At 37.1% G+C, this 27,105-nt stretch overlaps 1 protein-coding gene across 2 annotated transcripts in view; it reads left to right on the forward strand.

Annotated features, from left to right (window-relative positions):
• LOC113502524 (bifunctional heparan sulfate N-deacetylase/N-sulfotransferase) overlaps positions 1-27,105 on the forward strand; it is an 85,506-nt gene that overhangs the window by 39,995 nt on the left and 18,406 nt on the right. For both annotated transcript variants that reach the window (XM_026884129.1, XM_026884130.1), the window contains exons 2-10: positions 3,503-4,101; positions 6,193-6,384; positions 13,385-13,637; positions 15,203-15,365; positions 18,130-18,336; positions 19,508-19,685; positions 23,068-23,313; positions 25,720-25,882; positions 26,863-27,045. In XM_026884129.1, the coding sequence (XP_026739930.1) occupies positions 3,887-4,101; positions 6,193-6,384; positions 13,385-13,637; positions 15,203-15,365; positions 18,130-18,336; positions 19,508-19,685; positions 23,068-23,313; positions 25,720-25,882; positions 26,863-27,045 (1,800 nt within the window). In that variant the 5' untranslated portion in view covers positions 3,503-3,886. The remainder of the gene's footprint in view (positions 1-3,502; positions 4,102-6,192; positions 6,385-13,384; positions 13,638-15,202; positions 15,366-18,129; positions 18,337-19,507; positions 19,686-23,067; positions 23,314-25,719; positions 25,883-26,862; positions 27,046-27,105) is intronic.

Here is a 27,105-nt window from a genome sequence, read left to right on the forward strand (position 1 = left end):
TCACAACCGCTTGTATCTACAAAAAGTATAGCACGTTTTAAATACACGGTATGCATGTAGCTATGTATCGCTCGCTAAATAAATACACAATATTTGTTCATTCTACAATGTACGCGTTATAGTGGAATTCCTGTGTAGGTTCGGCTTTGGGCTTAATAAACAAACATCCCAAAGCAAGCGAACGATGCTTCAGTTTCGAACCAAACAATTTTCACCGTCGATATTTAACGTGAATTTTGGATATTAGGTTTAGTTTCGTTGGGTCCGCCAAAATGATAGACCATGACTGGAAGGTTTATTCAGAGAGAACATTATAATATTTCTGCCACATGGATAAAAGATATACCTCGCTGTCCACTTTGAGAACTGTTTAATGGCATCTGACAGACCCCTGTCAGTTTCAGCGTATCCCTTGATTCAGACTGTTCAATATTTTTGAAGTTTGATCTTTGTGTTATACGAATTTTGTGTTAGTACATATTATTATGCGGGTTTTTTGAGCAGGCCCTGTGACGACGAGGTGTCGCGAACGAGCAAAGTTATAATAAGTTTGTCCCTTCATCTCTGGGGCAAGGCCATTGTCTTTGATCCGTTATAAAAATGGTAACACTATGTGGCTAGTATGTTGATTTTCGAGTAACTTTTTTATGATGTTGCTGCGTGAATTCGTACTAACTAGTATATACGTATGTACGTAGTTTTGAGCTATTTGTAAAGCATTTCTCATTGGTTACCGGATTGGTTCTTGTTTTAATCCATATTTAGGTATTTTCCCCATGGAGTCAAATTTTCTATGGAACTCATCAGCTAAACTATTCCCCGACTTGCCTAAAAATACACACGAATATTCTGACTACGGATCTAATTACGCCAGTCATCCTACACAAAGTCGGACTAACCCTAATCATTAATAGGTAATTCGGCCTGGTATCTTTCGTAAAAGGTCCAAGGGTTAACTAATAATTGTTTTCGGTCGTTACGCGCACACTACTGTAACCCGTCCAGATCGTTTACGGTCATTCTCTTAATGAGATTAATGCATCACTATCCTACTTTCTTCCTACGCGTCAGATGCTTCACTGTTTTCTTCTTCTTGATATTTTTCCACCAACCATTATACTTTGATGACACCGAACAACCATTGATATATTGTGACATAATTTAAAGACCATCCACTTCCTAATTTAATTATACAAGTTATTGATAATTGGAATATTACGTCATCACTCAATTGATTATTTACGGTGTGTTCAGTAAACCCTTCACTCTTATTTAGTGATGTTGTTGGGGTTATCAATTTATAACTCGTAATCCCAAAAAAAAGCAACTCTTGGTACAAACAATTGAATGCTATTCAATATTTCTTTATTATCTGGATATTACTGTTATATTTCTCCACGTGTAATAACAATATCCAGTAAAGTCCCTACTTTGAAGACATTTCGAGAGTTTTATTACACGTTACTTACTGTTATCGAAACTGGAATATTACAGTTATTTTGAAAGACTTTACCTGTAATCCTATTTGATGTTATTTCTTGTACTTATCGTTGTACAAAGTTTATAGCCAGAGCAATTGCTACGCTCTAGATGGACGTTTCCTTGCTCCCTTTAATTAACAACCCTACTTTTTCTTTGCCTTTTACTTATTTTATGCTATCATTCTTGTTTCTAAAGTATTTTTGTATCTATTTATTAAAGAATTCGAACGTTTCATTTTTAGAGCTAACTTCTTCCGTGCCTTGTGTCTCCTTTTGTCGAAGAACTTTGAATACATCTTCACGGAAAATAGACCGGTGCGCACATATTCAAAATATTTGTGACGCCAGATTCCTTTTTCAATCCATGTCGGTCCCCACGATTTTATCGGGGCGAAGAAATAAAGCACGTCCCGACAGTGAGCAGTTTGAATTAACCTTTCGAGTAGCCTTGTAGATTCGTGGCCCGGTTACGAGCGGGTCATCTGCTAGTTAATATTCAAAGGGTCGCACAATCACGGATTCCGTACGCGTCTCTGCTCCACCGACGCGCTCACTGCGACCGCCCGAAAACCTCCCTTTTAGTTACCAAATAGACTACCTACACTGTTTGTCCATAAAATTACACAAGGAATTTCGCTAACGAAACAAAATATTTAGCTCTGAATTATTGTGGCCAACAATTGCTGTAAATTTTCATTCTACCTACAGCGTGTGTTCAGAACTTCTGACAATAAGATAGGTAGGTACTATAAGTAGGAACTGAATACAAAATATTCACATAAGCCTGGAACCTTCCATTACGGGTCGTCGGTTACTGAACACAAAGAGTGAATTTCTAAGAATATTCTTCTTATCAACATCTAACATAATAAGATAGGTAGGTATATGAGTGCTAGGTTTTTCTAATAAACAGTGCCGTTGCGTTGTTGATAGTTCCTTTATCTTAGTCGTGTAGGTTGTGACTTTGCTTCGAACTTGTTTTGCAATTATTATGAAATATTTGCTATTCTTTTTTCGCTCATAGGTCTCTTATCTTTATAAAAATACGTGAATCGAATATACTGAATTAACTAAATGTTTACATATTTACAACTAACCTATTTATATTTTGTACGATCGCAAACATTCGATAAATCGAGAGAATGTGGTGGGCCACAAACCTGGATCGTTTCATTATAGCGCAAATCTGATTTCACATTCATTACTTAACTTTTTGATCAAATTTAATTCAGAATTTTGAGGATTGTTCGTCCAATTTCACGGCTGAATGGATTTGTTTCGGGGCTGCAAAGAAATGTTTCAATGTGAGCCTACATTCAAATAATGCGAAGGGGGATTTATAGAAGCGGCCGGTCGACGTAAAGTATTCACGACTGAATAAACACAGAGATTCAAATATAAACCGAAATATTACTAATTGACAAAGTATTTATTTTACTGGTGTTTTCCTTTGACGGCCTTTCGTAAGATGTTAGAGAAACGTTTATTAGAAGATTTACAGTCAAAAATCATTAAAAACTAGCCAATAAAAGTCCATATTTCAACTTGCGTGTAGTTTATAATTTAAGTGGCCACAAATGTTTCAATAAATAACTTATTGCTACGGGAAAGTTAGAATCAAGTACTTGTTCTATTATAATTAAAATTTACGACTGGTCTGTTTGTAATTAATAGCAGTTTCCTATGGATAAACGATAACGCCGTTTACGGCATGACTATTTTATATTCTTGTCTCACTATTCTGATAGCAAACAAGCTCTCGCTAGTTGAAACTAGTAAAATTTATCTGCCAGTTAAATTTATAATTACTTTTCAGATAGTTTTAGGAATTCCATTTGTATCCTTCACACAAAAAACCTGTAGGTACGGAATAATTCCATTGATTGAATATTTACAATTTTGATAGAAACCAATTTTATTATGAAAGACGTTCGATAGCGTAAATTTTAACGATAACACAAAAAAGCTGTATAACAGATCTGTTGCTCTGTGTCTGACTTTTTGAATGATTGTTGTTTCAGATTTCACCGATGAGTCGAGGAGCACCAGACCCTGATCTGTCTCGGAGACGGATGCCGTGAGCTCTACCCAAAAGAGCGCACGACGTCGGCGTGATGAGCACAACCCGCCATAATGCGTCGGCGGCCATTTTAAACCGGGAACGGACGCGTTTGTCGGCTCGAGATGGCCGTCAATCGCGGCGTACGCACAGCCAGCCTCCCTGCGCACGCGCAATCCCATACCCCACCGCGGCACTATGAAATGTGGAAACACGGCAAGTGGCGACAGAAAACGTCACCACCAAGGACAAACGCAGCCGTTAGGGTTCCGAGATAGAGACATTGTATAGTGAAATCCTTAGAGGCCTAAGTGTTACTTTTGTGTGTAAATATAGTGGTGTATAGATGTTAAGGATGGCGGGCGAGGGTAGGGGTTCACGAGCGCCGTTGCTTGAGTGCGGGGGGGCTGAGTTTGCTCATCCGCACAAGACTTCAGCGCCCCGGTGTTGCTTCTGGCTGGCAAGCCATGTCAACGTGAGGAAGTGTGTCGCCGGCGTCATGCTGCTATCCGTCCTCACCATATTCTTCTATACATATTACGTCACAGTACCTCTCACCAGGTAAGACTAGTAAATAACCCACCATTACACTTTTACACATTCATCTTCGTTGTTACAAAGCGTTGCAAACAATAGCTTTATTAACGAACAGAGTAAACTCGAAAGGAAAAGTAGATTTAGTCTGTTGGGTGCAATAAACATGACTCTATTAACACGCAACGATGCTCGCAGTAGAATTTATCATTTCAAACAAGATCACGAATTGTTTTTTGTTGTAATTGCATATAGAAATAAACGGTTTTGTATAATCGTATGTTGAACTTGCCTGATTAAAACGTTATATTCATTTAAATTTTAGTAAAACGCGCCAGAATTTAATTAATCTAGTTGAAAATATGCGTCATTCGCATAAAATCCAATTTGCTTCCTATCGGGAGCAAACACGTTGCTGATACGAATTAATAATATGAAATTATCGCATTCGGACAGCTTGCATCGTTATGTCATAACTACTGGTATTTATTGGGATTAGTCGCATAAGTGGATGTTTGTCTGTCGTTATTGGTTCAACAATGATTTTTATAGTGAATTCAGGGTAACAATATTTTTCTGCAGAAATCTTGTAGTATTTTTTTATGTTAATAAATTGAATCATACTGCCTGGTTTTACTGCCTGAAGATTTTATTTAAACGTGAAATTTTCCATTTTCTTTGTTTTATGTTCGCACAAGAACAAATTCAAATGAAACAAAAAATGTTCGCCTCGTAAATAAAAGAACTCGTTCACTTTATATTGTACTTCTTTGATTTCAATACTAGAAGATTCATAATGTATAAAATTGGCATTTAATACCTAGAGGAAATTGCTTCGCGGAAGTATTAAAGACGTTTAACTTTGTGCCGAGCGTCCTTGTCGCCCTTTGTTTGGCAGCTTTTCGCAGCTAAATTAGGACGAGGAGGCGAATATTTCAGAGTAATTTATAACGTGATTTTATGTAATTAGGGCAGATGGCGTGTAGCTAGGACCCATAATATTTTATTTTATCGGCTTAAAATTACACCGCCTCGAGATGAGCGGCAGGGGCGGCAAGTTTCGCCGACTCAGTTGAATTTATAGCAAAACTTGTGTTCTGGCTAATTAATGGAAGCTGCTTCGCTAACGCGCTGCCAACTCCCTGATTTAAAGGCACATTGTTTTATAAACGTTTATTTACTATTAACACGTAATTGAGTTAACCGCACCAAATTTTCACCTTTCAAATTAGCATACGAATCTCACCTCGTTAATGCTAATCGGAGCAAATTACGATGTTAATAGATAGTAAATACGGCATTTTAATGGCAAATAAAGGCGGTATTTGTGCCCAATACATAGCTCGGTATGTCTTTAAGCATCGTCGTTAAAGTTTCCTCTCGGTTGATTCAGGCGTGGCTTTCATTAAAGCAAAGAGGCTGCAAGACTCAGCCGCGGCTCACAGGACCACTGCCGCCTACGGATAAAATATTTCCACAAATTCCTGCCTTTATTTATTTTACGCTATTGAGATAAACCTTAATAGCGCTTTGATGTGGCTCCCACTCGGAACTCAGCTTTAAGTTTGGCAGTATTTGATTGATTTTCTCATAAATTTTGTTTTAGAAGGTTACTTAGTAGGTAATATAATGGCATGGCTTTATTTTAATTGCCGGCTCATTTGCTCAGGTGCGGGAAAGTCGAATTCTTTTAACTTGTAATTTGTTTTCTTATAGGTACAATAACCGTGAACTTTTGTTTCTTTTTAAATCCGAGACTTGAAGCGATTGTTTCCTTTTAAGGTTGACTGAGTAATTGCGTCTTGAAATTAGTGATTACTTATTTATGAAGTAGCTTTAGATATGACATGATTTATTTCTTTGACTAAATATACCGCACATAATATGATAGCCAGTCATTTAGATATACACTATGAGACTCTTCTCAAAGCAAAAGCTTGATACTTCCGCAATATTTATACATTTTCTATTGTGCCACACACGTTAACAGCTGTTACCTACAATTCCCTAGAGAATTATCGGACATCAATAACACAGACAATGGGTCATTGTATTATTAAATACCTAAACAATTTACCGTGTTTTATGTATTTTATTCTAATCTGAGTATGTTTACAGTCTGGTGTGGCGGGATCGCGTTCCGCGGCCTCTCTCGCAGTGCTCGTTGCTTGCCTCGCAGCAACAGGCGGCGAGGGACCACAGATCAGACGCGCGTCTGCGCATCGACGCAAAGGTGCTCGTCATCGTCGAGTCGGCCTATTCGCGGCTAGGACGCGATATAGCTGAACTACTCGTTGCGAACCGTATACGGTAAGGACAATCTGTGTGTAATAAAATAGCTGCAAGACAGTTTGGAAACTATCAACTAAAACGGCACGCATTATAATATTGACTAAACATAGGTCGTAGTTTCAAGACTTTTTTTGCAACTGTCTTGTTGCTAAATAGATTAAATAAAAATAATTTCCCGTCAAATTGGTTACCGTCCTAAATATTTCTTAGCATTGACGGCAGCTGTCTAGCCACCACGATTTATATGGTACAATATGGTGACAACAGGATGGATAGTAAAGCCTTAGTAATAGGATACGAGACCCTAAAATAGTTGTAAGAAGCTGCCTCGCTCCGGAATGTATCGCAAATCGCATAATATTTAACTTCGCGTCTAAATGGGGCGTTTCGGCTGATAAATGTAGGTGTACGTATCGACGACTACGTCTTGAAGTGGCACAAAGAACATTAGTTATCTTTATAATCCAGGTTTCCAAACGAATTTTTCCTTCACCGTTTGACTAGAATAGAATGTATCACAATATCATGATCACAGTACGAACGAGATGTTGGCCGACAATAATCGTAAAAGCCCTGTAGGTGTTGCTGCGTTGACAACTACAGCCATTAAACTTTTTATAGCCATCAGACAGTAGTTTTGGCTGTGAAATTAAACTAGTTCTACAAATATAGTATTTGTTTATTAATATGTAGATGTGTTTTGATTTTTAGTAGGTGTACAAAATTAATAAGAAGATGTTATTAAATTATTGCTTTCAGATTCCATCTCCAAATAAGGTTGCCTCACGACGTTTTTATTCTTTTATTGTCAGTGTTGTCTCAAAATATTTATTTTGATCCTGCATGTACATGCATATTCTACAACGACTCGTTAAACATATATTAAACAAGATAAATCAATGAACGCGTCTCATCTTCTCGTTCTCACAATTTTCTTACAAGTTATTATGTAAATATTTACTACGGCCGTTCGCTTGATGGGCAATGTTCCCTTTATTTATTTTTCCTTGTAGCACGCGAGGCGATCGCTTGTGCCCGTTGACAGCTAATATGCGAACCAGGTGATGTGCCGAGTATAGGAAACTTTTTGTTATGAACGATAAGCTTGTGTTATGGTGGGGTGATGTCACTGAGTATTTTATGAAGGCTTTCGATAGAATTTATTCAATATGGTAAATGAATAAGATGAAAAGTGGTTTCTTGCCAAAGGAACTGTTGAAGTAAATGATAAATGTCATATGACTAGAGAAGCCAGCAATGAATTTTGGCAACCAGGACAAGACGCATATAAACACCGGATTTTAGGACTCAGTTTTTTTAAACGTTCGAGTCGGTTCTTCGATTAAGCGCGATGAACATTGCGTGCGCCGCAGGTGTACTCAAAATTTTACATTTTAAACCTGGACTAAAATTAAGCCAACCAAACACTCCCTTTTAAAGTAGAACAAACCCGGAGAAACTCGTACCGATTTCAAACATATGACAATCTCGATGAACTGAATACCAGGTATCAACATCTAAGCCAAGAGAAGAATGAAGGAAACATTTTCGAAAGAAAAACTCTCAGTCCAGACCTGGACCCACTTAGAGTTACGAACTTCCTTGTACGCATTCCAAATAAAAAATGTGATTACATTTTTATTTGTAAGTTCTTTGCCTAAACAACAATGTTATCCTCTTATAATTATGTCGTAAACATTTCTGAGTAAATGAGAAACAGATAAAACATATTTTGTCTTGTCACTACTTAATTAAAAACTAATGTTTATCACAAGTTTTCCGCAAAACTAATTTCTCGGAATCATTAAAGCTGAATGGGAATTACAACTGACAACATAAACAATTATTATCTTGTTGCGATATAACATTAACATCTTAACCTCTTTTGTAATCACTCAGATAAAGCTGATTGGTCTATCAGTGTTATAAGCAATGTTTTAGCACAGATGAACAAATCATCTTTTCTTGTAAATATAGGTTGGTCTTAGTACGGTCAGAAAAAATATTTATATTCGTAAACATAAGTCTCTTTTTTCGATAACACGAATATGAATGTTTCTCATAGAATATGAGTAAAATAAAAGTATGGTTCCTAATATAAACACACAAATAAATTGTATGGTATATGTATAAATATGCTACAGCACGAATCGCCGCAAAATACAGAAGTAATGTCATCACAACCTTCTTAGCTTTAGCTTAAATTTTAACTTCTTCCAGAACATCTAAGCCGAATCTAAGTAGCTTTATTTCATAGTGAATTAATTCATAAATCGTCCAGTATTAAATTGTCGGCGTCTATTTTCCGGTCTGTATATCGTGTCTCACAGACGGTTGCCCTACTTGCGTCATGTGAGACATTTTTTGCTCTTGTCGGGTTAAAAATCGGTTCTCTCTCGAGCCTCAGTGAGCCCGGCTCTTGCTTATGAAATGTTTGACGGGTCAGGAATTAGTTTTCTTCCTTGATATTTTTTGTCAAAGCCTTTCCCCTAGGCCTCGGTTTTTATCGCATCTTTAAGTCTGCAATCTTCAGACGGAGTGGAATTTATTTTAAACGTGTTATTTTCTTATTTGCCGTTTCTTTTTTAACTGATGATATACCATTTTTGTTGAAATTGCTTTGCTTGCATTTGTTTTTTATTTAAAAGTCTACAACCACGTCTTAAAGTAATATAAATATTTTTGTGGAAGTGTGACAGCCCTATATATGGCGTAGAGTGACATCTCTTTTCCACACCCGGAATATTATTAGTTCAAGACTAAGCCTTAGTCTCCCAAGATCAAACTCTAATCGCGCGTTGGTGTAACACATGTTCTTGTTAACATACATAAAAAATAAGTAGAAGCCTTGGCATACCTAAACACTATATTTGGTGCTTGTAGTACATAAAAAGGTTGGGAGTATGTCCATACACGTAATTAACCTTGTCCTCTATTATTGTCGCGATGACTGACTTCGTGGGCGTACTCTGTAGTACAACAACACAAACTCGACAGACCGTATAAATGCCGTTTATCTGAGTGAAATTAAGTCATTTTAAGAGTTTTTGGACCAGAATTATGATCTGTAGCTGTACTATCATTATGCTTAGTCGTGTCAGTCCACAGTAGGTAAATGAGTGGTAGGCTTGTTATCAATTATGTGACATTTTTAGGATTTGAAATATACGACTGAGAAGTCAATTACTCTGATGTTTTTCTTTTATAAAGAAAATCTACATTTTCAGCAAAACATTGCATAAAATGACGTATTTTTTCTGTTTTCATTTCGTCTCATCTTTTAAATCGCACATTCATGTAATACGGCCTCGGTACTCCACCTTAAATAATGACATTGAGAAGTCTGTTATTTAATAATTAAGTGCCTTTTACTGGTCATTAATCATAACACATTCGTTTCTCAATTACAGTGTTGGAAGCGTCCCTAATTGAATTTAATTTGAGTGTGAACTTAAAGTCATATAAAGGGTGTGGACCCGGTTTTAATTAAGGATTACCTTTTATTACTTGTACAGCGTAGACACGTATAAAACAAAAGACTCTATCTAATTTTGGAAGTGGTCAAAAAAAGTAATTTGTAAAATCAATTATAATACAAAAAAAATCTTAAAAGAAAGAGAAATAGGCTTTAGTCCTTAGCGTTTTTGTTTGTTTACGTATCCTTGGAGAAACAACAGAATGTTCAGGTATGCGGTTATTACCAAATTGAATTGTTGACCGAGAGTGATTTCTGAGAATGATTTAGAATTAAATTATTAAATGTGAATTTCGTACCGAATGCAAACAAAAGTAGCATTGTTGAAATTCCTCTGCTTATGAATTTCATTGACCCCATTATTGTTACTTTAAACAAACCTCGACCCGTAATGCAGTGCGGTCTAATTAGCTGATAATTTGGAAACAAACACCAGTTTCCGTAAGAGGTAGTAATGTAAACTTAATTAAATATAAAGCAAGGTATAAGGTGACAGCTGACTCGCAAGCCGTGGGGCGGAGCGGGGCGAGTTGCGACGAGACGTCTACGGCGAGTCGTTGTGGCGACAGTTAGTTAGTTAGTAGTGCCATTAGAGGCAAGCCCGCGGCATCCCGCCCCCTATCTTGCCGCCTCGTTCTCCATTAATGCTCGTTTGTGTCAAAACGACTTAATATAAAGTAATTAAGTCGTTTTGACACTGTTTCCTTTAAGCCTGCCCGAAACCTTCCCCGTAAATACAAGCAAACTGCCTTGCGTATACAAACGTAGGTACGGACGATTCGTTCCATCGAGTTCCGCTTTAAAACTTAGAGACAACGGCTACAGTAAATTGAGTGTGAAAGAAAGATTAGCCGCTTTATTCGGGCTTTTAAAACAAACTGAGTAGTTTTGTTTTAATGCTGCGACTGTTTTATACTAGCAACCATCTTATATTGCCATGTAAGTCTCGTATTTGCACCATTTCATTGGGAATCCCTTACGTGTTCTAGTTTTTCAAGTTTGATTGCTATCGTTCATTTGACCCTCGTGTGATGTAAGCCGTTTATTACTCCCTGCCCTCGTAAACTTCACTTTATAGTGCACAAGAGAGTAAACCGCTTTTTTAATAGAGCGTTAATGGTTAGTGTACCTACTCCAAAGTCGGAGGTAATCCTCACATGTTTTCCGCACAACTAAACGGAGTTTAGTGCTGTGGACGATACTTTATTACTAAATTATTACCTATATTTGACTGTTCACTTGTACTATTTGTTTAATTCATCAGAACCATTGAGTTTTATTAAGAAGAATAAAAATTAAGAGCAATTAAACTTTGCGGAAGTCAGTAAATTTTTATAGTGACCAATTTAAAAGTCGCGTAATAAAAGTTTCCTCTAACGACTTTATGTTGAGAGACCCCAGTTCTGGATAGGTAATGTGTGCCCTTAATTGGCTTCGTGTCTTATAGGACTGTATTTTTTCAAGTACCATTGAACATGAAACGACCAACATTTCGTGTGAGAAGTTACCATAAGTACCAAGCATTAAACAGTAGTCTCGGAACACGGCCGTCTTGTCCTCAATTTAGGCACCAAGTTAACTGGTAATTGCTTCTACTATCTTTAGTTATTCACGTTCACAGTGCAACAGCGACTTTCATTAGAGCAGCAGTCCTTTATCATAATGACGTGACTGTAGCAACGTATTACGAAGTTAACGTATTCCAGTTTGTGCGTGACGAGTAATACATTAAATTGCATGATCTTCAAACAAAACGGCTGTTCTGTGTCGGTAACTATGCAAAATATGATAATTTCAGTTTCTTACAGTAAAGCTAACCTTATTACAATCTACCAGGGTCACAGAGAAGTATAAACTTTAAATACCACGGTATCTACTTAAGGCTACATTTGTACCCACAATACACTCTACGTATAAATGTCGTACCTAAGTAGTAATGTCGGGCAGCGTAATTTTGAATAATATAAAGATTCGCTTAATTTTTTCCGTTTTCTGGATATCCGTAGCGCAGTTATACCGGCCTCTTTACGATAACTGGTGTTATCCTAAGGGGCGGCAGGTCACCGAGGTCGCACGCCGTGACATTGCTCCCCTTTGTTGAACTCACTCGCGCTCCCTTATCACGAATTAGCCCTCGTCGCATTCGGTTCACGGACAAAGTAGGCCGTTTCGCGCGCTCTAATTTAAACTGAGCGCTCTCTCGTTTTAATGTCAGGACACTAATTAAGGTAATTAGAAACATGTTAGCGCAAGCTAAATAGTGACGCAGCGCTCACGTCCCTCGTTCCGCACTCAACGTAGCTTTATGACCCCTAAATTTTACATAAACATCCGCATTTTATAACTTACAGCAAACTTTTGTATCGGACCATTTGCTCGGCGAATGTACTAGTGACTGCATAAAGTTGCCAACGAGTGCACCGTACATTAGACGGAAAGATGGACCGGCTCGAGTAGGTAAATGCTATTTGCAAGTTGCCATTCGCTCTAGACTCGGTCCTGAAGTGCTCTCGGTCTGCCAAATTGAAACGAGCCTTAACTGAAGCAAAATGAGCGGCCGGTCTTGATACCTGCAATCTGCGTGCTACTGCCGTACTCTTTTTTCTCTACCTATCGATCGATCGTTGCATATTTGAGGACCAATTCCATGGTGACGTGTACGAACTGAAAGACATGTCAGATTTCCCAATATCGCTAAAATGGGTGCTTTTGATTGAATATTGGAAAGTATCCTAAAAGCGAATGTTTGGACAGTTCAATTTCCAATATTGCCAATCAACTTCAGCGGCTTGTTGAATGTTTGACAAGGGGACGCCATTGCCGTCTGCTATTTTAACTGTAAAATGTTTTGATAAAGGGTAGAACCTCCGTTGCTTTTGTTATTTGATATCTATTGGACATAAAAGCTCAAATAACAGATATTTCGCTTTACTTGTACAAAATCGTAGTAACAGGAAGCGCACAGAAGGTTTGGTTGCTTCATGAACATCTCGTTGAATAGCGTTGCATTACGGGTTTGAATGCCGCACGTGGCTCTGTTTCTATCAGACACTATAATAACCAGCCGGCAATAGGTATTGCAAGCTACACAGATCTATGAAGTGGCTTGTATTACAAGCCAGATATCTACGTAAATACCTGTATAACAGTCTACTTTCTAAAGGTACTAGCGCAGGCAGCCACTTCACCTTCACAGTATTGATCTTGTGGAACAAACTCTCATCTGCAGTAAATTGGACTACGTAATATTATCTAGGCATGGTATTTTGCGATACAATATGATCTTTGCAGGAATTAGCGTTATACACACAAAACGTCAACGCAGTTGATGTCAGTGTAAAGAATGTTTGCCCAGTTTAATTTAAAACCCAGTGTGAAGACATTCCACGTTCAATTCTTGACCCATATCAAGACTTGACCTTGTTTGTAGTTGAACGCTTATTATTTCATTTCTTTTATCTTGTTGTCTAGAGCGGAATAACTAATGTAATCGTAAAAACGTCGAAACATGACGTAAACGTATTTTTTTTTCTTTTTGTTCAGGTACAAAGTGGAGGTAGCAGGCAAGAGCTTGCCCGTACTCACCACTTTGGACAAGGGGCGGTACGGCGTAATCGTATTCGAATCGCTATCGAAATACGCGAACATGGACAAATGGAATCGAGAACTTCTCGATAAGTATTGCAGGGAATATTCCGTGGGTGTTGTCGCGTTCGCAACGCCAGGGGAAGAGACGCTCGTAGGCGCACAGCTGAAAGGATTCCCTCTGTTCATGCATACTAATTTGAGGCTAAAGGTGGGTGCCAATATTTTATTCTACTTTATTGTTTACTCTGTTTATGAGGGGAAATTCTTCGTTGTATTTTTAGTGCACGTTTTAAGGTAAATATTTCAATTCATTTTAGGTACAGGTAATTTGTCACCTGTTCGAATAGGTACTGTGAATTAATAAGTCGCGTGTTGTCCTGTTTAAGGCCTGGTGTGAATGTCATAATTATAACATAAGTCAAGGGACAAAAGCTTTATATATTTAATGCTGTTTTCTTGTCAGGGTAATGGCGTGTTATATAGACTCATTCTAAGAATAATAAGGGTCTTACACTAACTACACTTCGTCGAATATATCTTACGAGCCGCTTCACAACAATGCAGGCGATTTATAAGGCCTTACTGGCATAATTAATGTAACAAGGATCCCCTTGTAAAGAGCGGTACATTGTGGGTCTAAGTATACACTCTGAGATGATTTTAAAGATGTTCCTTGAATGTTTTTTTTTTATTCGACTTCTACGAGTATGTACCTACTTGAACGATTTTTAAATAGTGTTCCTAAAAGATGGTTTAGTAAGTTTATGTATGACCTTAAAATAGGAACCTAATATAATATTAGAGACTAATTAATTAGTAAGTGTTCAGCGGGTAATTAATTACCTTACGCGATGAACGAGTTCTACACGTTATTCTTTAGAATTAACATTAAATTCGGTAACTCAAAATATAAGGACTGATTACGAAAACGTGTTTGCTATATAACTCACCTGTTACTGATTGCTACTATCCTTATTTCTGAACAAACCAAACCTGTCATTTGTCCATCAGATAAAGCTGATACTGATGAATATCTATCGGAACACCCAAATTATGCTTCAAACCATAAAACACTACTGAAAGGGTGACATGTTTTATTTATGGATAGAGAAATGATCGATGTTCACCCCATTTTGTTTCAATTTTGTTTTCCTCTATTTTTAATGGAAACTATTTTGAGTCTTGTCTACTATTACAAAAGCCCGATGGTAAATATTGTAGCATTAAACGAATTTTGTTTACTATCAAAACTAGCGATAGGACGCCTATTGCAATAGCTGTTTTTGATGATGGGCTCAAAGTTTATTTACAAAAAAAAAATATACTGTGCAATCTTGTTCCTGATCAGAATATACAGTGATATACTGTGGAATACATTTCAGTGCTAAAAATAGTCCCAAAAAAATTGGTCCTATTGCAAACATCAAGTGATTAAGTTCAATAAATTATTACTTAAATACTTATTTTTTTTACATTTCCTGCTCTAATTTAAATCTTGTGTAGCGGAGTTTTTTGATAAAATAATTCAAGTCGCATTCACAAAGACAACCAGACTGAGAAAAAACGATCGTTGTCGTCACACAAATACTTATTCTGCAAGGGGATCAAACTTTCAGCACGTCGCTTTCAGTGGTGACCTACCACTTAGTTATCCGATTCAGTCGTCATTACCTTTCTTTCAGATAGCTGCTTCTATAGAATCACTGAAACCATATTTTATATTTGACCTTATTCTGTTACAATACACGTATTAATAAATTGTTTATTTCTTAGGATGCAACATTAAACGCAGCATCGCCAGTACTTCGACTCGCCCGTGCCGGCGAAACGGCGTGGGGCGCGCTCCCCGGCGACCACTGGGCGGTGTTCAGGGCCAACAGCTCCACGTACGAGCCAGTTGCCTGGGCAATCAGGCAGAACGAATATGGATCTGGTGGTGAGGAAAACCAATATATTTAGTTATACAAGTGTCCAGGTACAAGATTTTAAAGTTCTTGTAGAGTTTTTGTGTGATGAATTATTTCGCTTACAAGGATACTTTCCTGGCGTGCCATAATTGCTTATCTACACGTTAGATGAATAACGTTTTCTAGAGATTTCGACGTTAAGCATGCCGTTTTTGGACCTTGATAAGACGACTTTTTTTAACATGCTATCGACACGAAACATATTAAAAAAAATGAATTTAATTACAAATATTTTCGATAGCTAACAAGTTGTAAATTCTTCGAAACTAACGCAAACTTAATCGTAGTGTGCAATCAAAACATTAAAAAAAGTAGTCCGAAATCCGAATAACAATCACAATAATAATAACACCGTTGGTTGATGTCGGTAAAAATACTGCCCAACAATACATAATACATCGCCCTGAAATCTAATAGCAGTTTCGAATAACGTCAATTAATATTAATTACTCCCGTCATCACGTCCTAATTAATGGAAGGAATTCCATAACACTTACATTGATTCGAGCAATCTATTCTTAATGTTGATATCGTATTCCTGCCAAGGTTTTCCTCTAACTTATTATTACGGTACATTTATAAGCCTACTAGCTGTTGCCCCCGACTTCGTCCGCGTGGTTAGAAGATATAAGTTAGGAATTTTTGAACGGAAGCCGTCGAAGATGAATATTTCTCCCCGTTCTTGCCACATTTTCCATCGTATCTTCGCTCCTGTTAGTTGCAGCGTGATGTTATACAGCCTAAACCCTTCCTCGATGAATGGTCTATTGACCTCAAAGAATTTATCAATTTGAATCAGTAGTTCCTGAGATTAGCGCGTTCAAACAAACTCTTCAGCTTTATATATTCTCTAAATATAGATATAGAATATAGATATAGCTAGATGTACCAACCTATATATATTTATATTTATGAATAATACGAAACGTATTTTGAATGTGGGTCAGTTATATATGTATATTGTTTATGTTCGTACGTCATCGTAATCCCGGGGGATTACTGACCTTTTCGTAAACATATACGTGACTGTAATATTTAGACAGTCAATTGAATATACATAGTAAAGCGTACGACTAAAATTTACAATGATATTTAGGTTATTTCAAAGTCTGTTTAATTTTGTTGAACTAATTTTATAAGCTGTTAGAGTGATTCTATTTACGATGTCGTAAAAGTCGAAAATATTTCGCCTCAGAATTAGAAACAATTTAACAATCCGAGATTTTTATTGTCGGATAATAATGTCAGAAACACTAAAACCGTAATGCCTAATTTAAAGCTGTTTTGCCATTGTTTAACGTAATCTTATCCTTTAAAATATAGTCTCGCAAAGTGAAAAACAACAATGAATTAATGTAAAAATCAATTTAAATAATCTGCGAAATTTTAACTTAAGCCTAAAAGCACGCAGCTGCTAATACAGATTAAAAATAAGACCAGACATTAAAACAATCTCCAACGCCTACTAAAACACATTTAACTTTTAACGGCAATTATGACTAATAGAGCAATAAAGTAGCCAATTAGAATACATTAATATTAACAACTTTTATTGAAAAACATGCAAATTTTCCTCATACTTTATTGTTTTACTCAAATTTCCGATGCACGACGAAAGACAATGGGACTATTAAAATATACTTCTGATTTCCGACTTCCTTCCAATCGTAAATAATGTAACTACTAATGAAACGACTCAACGGACTGTGATTATTTATGTGAATGAATATTGGACATTAAAGTGGCAACGTAGCACTGTCTTATAATTTATTACTTTTCATAAATAAAAGCTTTCAGACATTAAACGTCTTTATAAATAGACGCTTTTGTCAAATGGTTGTCTACATTCTAATATTGTAAGTTGTTTGTTATTTGTAAATGTAATTCTTGCTGAATAAGTCTACATAGAGAAGTTTAAGTTGCTGTAACACTACTTAAAGGTTGTTTTAGAAGTATTTATACAAGTTTTGATATACTAGACTGGCTACACAAACTCTACAGACTAAAACTGTAAGTAATGTTTTTTTTCGACAGACAATTTTTTTTGTAAATATGGTCCTTATTGCATTGACTTAAGACTTTCCAGATGCCCTCATAGCTGTAAACAATAATGATAATAAAATTCAAAGCTCTTAATAATTATGATTAATTTATCTCAGGACTTTATTCTTCGTCCGCTACGAGCTAAGTAATTTAAAAAAGATATTTATTCTCAACTTGCATTTAAAAATTAAAAGTGAAGTAAGTAATGAAACTACTAACTTTTCGTATCTACTGTCGTCTCGCCTTTTTTGAAGTCAGCCAAAACTGTATCTAACTTTGTAGAGGTTCCCATTTACTAATTAGTCATAGCTAACAAATAAGCAGAAAAATCCAAATATAAAAAATGTATTCTACTTTCATAACTGGCGTTATTAGTTGCTTGTAAGCGAATGTCAAATACAAACTAATAAAAAAGTACGGCTGCGTATTTTAATTGATACAGCGTACAGTTTTCTATTATTTATCGCGAATGTATTATCGTCATCATAATTTCAATTCAGAAAAGAGATTCTCCGCTAGGCAAAGATCCTCATGTCCCCGATCTTATCTAATTCTCAAATGGAACTGGCAAGTCTAGTGTAGGTGTTAATAAAACACATGTAGATTCATCCCCATAAATCGTGAAAAGGCAGTATAGTTAGGAATCAACATAGAGAGAGACAAGTGAGTAAATTATAGCAATGTTTACAGAGGAACGCATGCCGCTAGCGACAGTGATACAAGACCACGGCCGTTTGGATGGCGTCCAACGGGTCCTGTTCGGCTCGGGCCTGCAGTTCTGGTTACATCGTCTCCTGTTCCTCGACGCGCTAAGTTATCTCAGCCACGGCCAGCTTAGCTTGAGCCTCGACAGGTGGATACTCGTCGATATTGATGATATCTTCGTAGGTGAAAGAGGTACGTACCATTCATGTCTTACTTAAGTATCGAAAATTATAATATGTAGGTAATTGATGAAATGAATAGTTAAAACCGTTTTTTTTTCTCAAAACTTGCTTAAATTTATACTGAAGGCATCGATTACCGACATGTCCCACATTAATTTCCAGAAACTATTATAAACCACGATACACGAGCAGAATTCTAATCATTTCCAAACATAAAGGAATAATTAAAGTACAGCTCAATCAATCCAACATTGTATTGCGTTTAGTTGTCTTTGTCCTAACTATTAGTATGCGCACAAGATCTGAATAGTATTAGCACCTAGGTGCATTGAATAATAATAGGAGCGCTTTATACGTTTGTTAGTATGGAAACTAATATTCGTATGCGCCGTATCGGTGCACATTCCTAATCAAATTGTTAGGCGTTGTACCAAATAGATATGTACGGTGCGCCTTAAAACGACTGACAATTAGCACTCAACAAGTTGATTGAACTAGTGTTTGTATACCTTTGTGTTGTTCAAGAGCTATATCAAGTCTTACCTTATACAGCCTGTATACATTTAGTTTTGTTATGCATGGATACAGTATGATTATGTTTTATACAGTACGAACTTTTTATCATCTAATGAAGTCAGGTTTCTTAGCTATTTCTATTTTTACTTTGTCCTCACTCACTTTTATCACAGTGTCTTTTTCATTTAGTATATTATATTAATGGACAAACGTTTATAAGTCAATTTGGGAATGATACTTAATTGTTGTTGACGCTCGTGTCCATGATCATTACTGAACCATTACAAAACTCACGACAACACTTTTCATAGACTCCTTCACAGTTGTCTGGACAACCTTGCCTTATATTTTTGCCGCATTCACCTTATCGTTTTATACTTCATTATGGATATAGTAACAAATCAATCGATCATCGGCCCAGCCTTTTCCTAACTATGTTGGGGTCGGCTTCCAGTCTAACTGGATTCAACTATGCACCAGTGTTTACAAGAAGCGACTGCCTATCGGACCTCCTCAACCCAGTTACCGGGGGCTACTTGTGTCATGTTGCTTAGCTAGACTGGTTGTCAGACTTTCAAACTTCTGATCACTTGTAACGACGTTCAAAAATGTATGAATAACAGCTGGGACCCACAGTTAATGTCAGCCCATATTGTCCTGACCAGGTACTCGTCTTCACGAGGAAGACGTGGCAGCCATGCTAGCGTCGCAGGCGGCGCTGCAGCGTCTGGTCCCCGGGTTCCGGTTCAACCTGGGCTACAGCGCGAAGTACTACCACCACGGGACCTCGCTCGAGAACCGCGGCGACGATGCCCTACTTAAGAGTAGAGAGCACTTTAACTGGTGAGTTTATTAACTGAATTTGTAAAGGAGATCTTAAGGAAGACCATTTACCCGTAAAGACAACCCAGGACTGATAATTCTTGACGCAAATGAGAAAGAAGGTCTGATTCCAAATAATGGGAATACAGTAGGACAAAGAAGAATTTGCATATTGAAGTAGTTCACCTGTCATCTGTGTCTGTATATTCAGTATTTGAAGCTGGACTGTGCAATATTAGAAGTGCTATTGCCCGTAGCTACTTTTCAATCTTTTCATCATAGTAAGCTCATAAGTTTTTTATTTGATGTGAGTTTCATGTGTTTGCTGTTCAAATAATATTATTGCTTTCACAATCATTACAGTCTTGCTTTGATTTGAGAGGTATAGGCATAACACCACCCTTGAAAGTCCATTTATTTTTCAATTTAATCCAAATCCAATAAAAGTATTGAATAGTGTTATAAACAATCGTAAATTGAAACAGTCTTCATAAAAATATCAAAGCTACAACTAAAAAACAAATGTGATGCAAAATGCCAAGCATCATTTTTCGAAAGTCGACACACAGTTTATTTTTGACTCCTAACTTGCCAAGAGTTGGTCACGTATGAACGTAGCGCAATAACTCTCCCCGGCTAGATTTTGATTAACCAACACCAGCGTGGGTGTGAAGTGTTGATAAATGAAACATGTTACTGAATTACACGATCCGCTAATGTTTCGTACCCCCGTACATTTAACGGCGAACATTCAGACGTCTTATTAAATTCTCCATCCTAATGCTAGGAAATAGATTTAGTTTTTGGGTTCTGTATCGAATTGGTAAAAACTGGATCCTATCTGCCAGGTTGCCACCATTGTATTGCTGATGACGTTTCCATAGATTATGTATCTCTATTGCCGGTATGTTAATAAATAATAATGGTAAAAATTTAGGATAAAAGACGGTTGGTACGGTCTTAAATTTGATGGGGAAGTTATCTTTTTATGCGAATTCGTTTTTCTTTAGCCTATTCGTTCGGAACCCCCAGTGGTACGAGTCTAAACGCATTTTATTGGTTTTTGCCAAGAAGCTAAAATTGCGTAGAGATTTTTCTGGATATTTGTTTTTCAATTTTACCATTCCTACTAATCTAATTCAAATAGAAAAATAGGCTTAGAGATAAAAGGTTTTTCCGATCGTATTATCCCTTTTATATTACAGTATTGAGGTTGTTAGTCGATTCGATTGAGAAATCGACTTACAGCGTTATTATTTAGAGCACTGGCCGCGAAATGGGCCATTACTTTTTTATGGAAACCCACCTTGGTCTATGAATGCCTGTAAAGCATTGAACTGACAGGTTAAGTCACGTAACTTGTCGATAGGAATGTATCTCTTGTGCATTTGAAGACTCGTACAATCGCTTTATCGTGATTACGCTAATGCTGTCAAAACCATAACTAAAGCTTTCTGGTTATCAATCGACTGTCACCTCGGTTAATTTTGACTGTTCAATATGGAAACCGATTCATAATTTATGTACTTCTATCTAACAAATTGAATCTGTCTGACAAATGTCTAATAAAATGACTCAAATGAAAAGAAAAAAAGTCAGAAAAAATTACTACCTGGACTGCTTTTCGTTCAATTTCACCATTAAGACTAATACAGTGATATTATTGCTTCGTCAGTACATTATTAGTTGTCAAGGTAACCGTAGTACTAGACTAGGACTTAGTTTCAACTCGACAAGTCTTCGTGAACTTAATATGCATATGAGCGCTAAGTTTTGGTTAACTTGCTTCCGTATTCTATAGCCTCATTCATCAAAGATGTTCCTAGATGATGTATGTACACAGTGTTACACATCCCGTTCACAGTAAATTAATGTTCTGTAGAAGATATGTTGCTTGGATATCGGCAAACAGTAGCTTTTAACTGGGTTTGATGAGAAATATTATTACATTCGTATTAAAAGATTATTGCGATAGCCCGACTAGTTACGGGTCTGGTGAGTTCGGTCGCAACCCCACCATCGCGTCGGCTCATGGTTAAGGATTCCGGTTGGTTCTGAAACTAGTTGGGCTATCCCGATAAATACGCATCAGAGTAAACCGTTATTAAATACATAATAACGAGACAATATTTTGTTCGATCGTAAGAGAGGTTACCTATCTGACAACCGTAGGAAATGCTTAATAAAGATTTAGTTAAGAGTTACAGTTTTAGTCAGAAACGGTATCTACTCTGAGACTTTCTTAAAATATTCATTTGAGTTTTTGTCACAATTTTCAATTTTATAATGACAGATAAAGCATGACATAAAACTGAGTGACGTTTATGAATATGGCGGTTAGTTACCAAGTATTATAAATAACAACTATGTGTTAAATCAATATCTTATGTCACACCATTTATAATAAACATTATGTAAAGCTAATGTATTGTAGACGTTATCTACGTCCGACTAAATTGATAACGGAACAATGTCCATTAGTTGGGTTATGTAACCTTATTAGAAGTGCTCGCTTTGTGTTATCGGGCTCATCACTAGCCAGCGTTATTGCACTAAGTGGTCTCAATTGCACGTATTATTGTATGATAAGTCTACCTTGACTTGACCCGACTTTGTCCGGTGAAGGAAATTAATGTTCCGGACGGGGCCTGGGGCCGTCTATCCGAATTAACATCTAATCTTCGTTCTCTAGTTAATACTAAGTGGTGCGGCCCGTCGCCCACGTACCGTCCACCCTTATTCCTTACAATGGACGCGTCTCGAGACTTCGCCTCACAATTGAACTTCGACCTTTTGGTGTCGTAAGAAAAATGTATCAAAGTACGTATTTAATAGATGTGTTCTTCGCATCACTGGGCTAATTGGTTAAATTGGTTTGGATTGGATTAAATTGTTTATCTTGTCTTGACCTTACTTGGTTAGGTAAATCGCCTAATGACTCGAATGTATTTAGTTCGTATTAGTTTGAGAGAAAAACTCTTTTGATAACCTACTTCGCACTTAGAAAATTTTGTACGGTTTATTATAATAGAATTTAAGAACGACCGTAAGCAAAAAGTCGACTTCATGACAGTCTAGTACTACATTATCCTGTATGAACCGGCTTCAATCGACTTGTAATATTTCCACTTATGCTCAGTACTTGCTATAGCGCGCGTGGTTTTAATAACCACGCGCGCTATAGCAAGTAGGCAGTTTAGTTGAAAACAGCATAAACAGTTTTCGAAGACACGCATCTTTTCCGTAGTTCAGTATCATTTTGAATTCTCTTTTCATATTACTTAAAGAAATATTAAAGAAAAATCGTATCCTCGTCATTCCTGCAATTAGTGTAAATAAACAAACTCATCGGCTGTACAATGTTAATACTGATTCATCATTCAATCTTTCCATTTGTCAAAAGGTTTTGCCACATGTGGAATCACCAGCAACCCCACCTGTACAACAACGTAACACATCTAGAATCCGAGATGATGTTGAACAAACAGTTCGCTATCGAGCACGGCATACCGACAAACTCTTGTTACTCCGTGTCACCACATCACTCGGGGGTCTACCCCGTCCACGAACCGCTGTACGAGGCTTGGCGGAAAGTGTGGGACGTCAAAGTGACCAGTACCGAGGAATACCCGCATCTGAGACCCGCTAGGTAAGTTTTGTTTGACTATCTACTTCATCCATAGCTAAGTTAATAGTGACATTGTTCTATTTGTGTCCATCCCTATTGTAATTCCAATATAGGTTAATTAAGTACCTCACGTAATGATACTCATATTAGTATACCATTAGGACTCAAGAGGGGTAACACACGTTTATAATGTTTAAATAAATTTAGATATGCGTAACATGGTTAGTTTTTTCGTCGAAAGCTGTAATAGGTCAAGTCTTAATGGGTGAGCATTAAAACGTATTGCATTATTGCTTGCGTCGCGTGCATATGTAAAAAGTTTATGAATGTGGAAGAGGAATGTACGACTATTTAATAGCGCAACTGTTTCAATTTATTTTTTACTTCAGACATAATACCACTTCCCTATATATAACTATGAATAGTCGTACCGCATTCCAACTCGTGTGGTCCTAGTTTCTAAGTCTTAACTCAAATAAAACGGCACAGACCAATTAAACAATGGCAAACAGATGAAAGTTAGAGTTTGAGCCGAGGAAATTGTCGGGGCCAATAAGTTACTGTGCCAAGAGTGAGTTCGAGCGTGCATGAGTGCAACTAGTAGGGGCCGCTGGTTCTTGGTGCATTATATTGAGCTAGTAATGTCTGGTGGTACTACACTTCATGTTTAGTATGTATCAATTAAAACTTGCTACCGAAGTAAAGTGACTTGTACAAGTGATAACAATGATACAAATTGGGCAAATTTATATTAATTGAATTTAAACACTTCTTTTTACTGTGACTTAACATATCACAACCACATTTTCAACCGATTACGTCCAGAAATGTCACTTGTCTACACGGACCGTTTATCCCAAAATAAAACGGTTAATCATTCCGGTAACATCAGACTAATAACGCTCGCAATAAGTGTCCCTGTTGAAGCGAATGTTTGCGGTAAGTGTGCGGCCGTACCCAAACTCATGTTGACCACAAACGTTGCGTTCCGGCCGCGAGTATCTCGATAACCAGGCGCCGACAATGAAATTCCAATAATTATATTACCAACATTGCACAGGAATATCGTTCAGCAAAAGTACGCGCTGTTTAAATTGTGTTCGGAATGATATCAAATGTGATTTAAGCTACGGTACTGTGTGGTAACGTTACGTTGTGTACGACTCTGAATTTTAATGTTATTGTTGTATATTGCGCCGTTCTAGACTGCCTTAAGCACCCCCTTTTTGTGATTGTTGAGAGGGCGCACGTAACCAAATAGATTGGCGTCTGATAAGCGACGCTTTATACAGGCACTGTCTGGTAAAATTAACGTAGTAAATAACGTTGAAATACTTATTTATTATTTGTTTTTCCGTGTATTGACGTCAGTTCTTTTTAAATTAATCAAGCGCTATCATTACCCTTGTGTATGTACGTGCGGTCACTAATAGAACATGAATGCGCTTTAGAATCCACATGCAACCGGCAAGCATGTATAAAAGCAATTAGGCTGTATTTCGCCTTATTGGCCTATAAGTCAATTAACTTGATTTATGTTGCTACCTTCTGGGTAATTCGTATCTGAAATCTGATCGCTGAACTGTTCATTTCCTACATACACTGTTAATATTAATTAGAAAGGTTACTTTACACTCCTCTACCCTGCCTTACAGTCAAAACAGATAATATGTTTAGACGTCTATGTTATCGGAGCTTGTGAACACACTATTTCGGATTGTTGAATCCGTGCCTTTAGGGAATGCACGCGACACGTATTGAACATGGGCATCGTACATAAAATGCGCTAACAGCTTTACATATTCATGTGTCGTATGTAAAATGATGTGTGTTTATTATTGTGCTCGTGTACATGCATTCGTGTAAATACCTGCAGGCTTTGTTTCTCAGTACTGGCGTACAATTAGATGATAATAACTAGTGCTCTCTCGTGTTAATGTGGGATTAACGACGAATGGTTACTGTGGCAGCTGGCTGTATTATCATTCAACACAGGGTTACGCTGTATTCTGTAGTGAATACATTGCCATTTTGTGATGTTATTCGACTTGTGAGCGTTAATTACTAATGGGATTTTAGTGCTTGTTCTAAAAATAAACTAAGGTATTAACTAAACTATTAACTAAGGTTTATTTAGTTTTGGGATCAAGATTTTCATGAAATATTTTTCCTTGATATTTACGTATGAAATGGATGAAAGTTTGGATAATGTGTTGCATATGTTATTTGATCCATCGTATACTGCCATAGTTTTTATTAAAAAATAGCTTCAATGTATCAAAGGAAAACAGATAATTAAAATTTAATTCATAGCTATTATATAAAAGCAGAGTAGAGTATATATGAAGCAATGTAACTAAAAAAATAATCAACCCTTCATTGATTACCCCAAAATCCAAAAAACATTAACACCACACATCCCCACAGGTTACGTCGAGGCTTCCGTCACAGAGGGGTAATGGTGTTACCCCGTCAGACTTGCGGCCTCTTCACACACACTCTGCTGCTCGAGCGCTACCCCGGCGGCCGGCACCGCCTCGACCGCTCCATACAAGGCGGGGAACTCTTCCAAACGGTCATCAATAACCCCGTGAGTAACTGATGCAGCCCCGTCTAACTTTACCCCGATATTTATAAATGATGGCCCTATCTGATTTTTGTTGTGTCTGCTTTGTTTTACTTTTTTTTAGCTATTGATGAATTGGTTTTGTGTTGGTTGACTGAAGTGTATTTTAGTAGACAATAGCGATTTCCGAAATTGTTGCGATATTTTTTTTCTGAAGATAAAGGGAAGAATAAGTGTCCATAGATACTAAATATTTAGACGCGTATCTTTTTCGTTAAATAACCAGATAATAAAGCTAAAACATCATAATATATGTAATAGAGTGCGATTATTAAATCTGTTCCCAAAATTTGTTTTACAAATAGTTTACCATATAATTGAAAGCCAACCATTGAATATTAAAAATGACTTGAAATGTAAATTCCCGATTGATAACAACATGAATATCGGTGGAATTGCGAGGCTCTCGACGGGAGAACCCTCGGCGCTGTATACTGATGTGAATTGACTTACCAAATAAATTGACTAGTGCTATTTCAATAAATATTATGACTACTCCAGTCACCCATTGTTTGTGAAATTTACATGATTTGAGGTTAAAGAATGTTTTTGATGTGTATTTGTTTTTCACTTTTTGTCTGGTTATCAGGTTTTGCGATAAATGATGGTAAATTTTGTTCCGACACCAATTTATTTTAATAAAAACAGTCATCGTGGAAAAAAAATCAGGGCGGAAAACTATTCATACGAAGAATTAAAGCCTTGAAGAATGCTTTTGCAAGGGTTGAAAGTTCTGCTAAATCCGGATCGTTATAAGTGCGATAAAAGTTAACTTACGATTACCATTTCAAGATATGGCAATTAATATATTTTGAAGGATTCCTTTTTCCACTAAATGTGACACAAGAACATTAGCTAAACAAATCTCTCCTTATCCCAAATTTCCTTTTATTGTCCACCATTTCAGCTTTAAGAACAAAACTTAACCTCCAAATGTCTTCCAGATAAACGTATTCATGACGCACATGTCGAACTACGGCAACGATCGTCTCGCGCTCTACACCTTTGAGTCCGTGGTCAAGTTCCTGCGGTGCTGGACGAATGTGCGGCTCGCGTCTGCGCCGCCGCTGGCCCTCGCCGACAAGTACTTCCAACTGAGGCCCGATGAACTCAATCCGCTGTGGGGGGTGAGTGTCTTACATATTTTCATTCTTTTAGATTTTTTTGATGACCTCTGTACCTACCAA

This window comes from Trichoplusia ni, chromosome 17 (assembly GCF_003590095.1).
Source record: "Trichoplusia ni isolate ovarian cell line Hi5 chromosome 17, tn1, whole genome shotgun sequence".
Taxonomy (NCBI): Eukaryota; Metazoa; Arthropoda; class Insecta; order Lepidoptera; family Noctuidae; genus Trichoplusia; species Trichoplusia ni.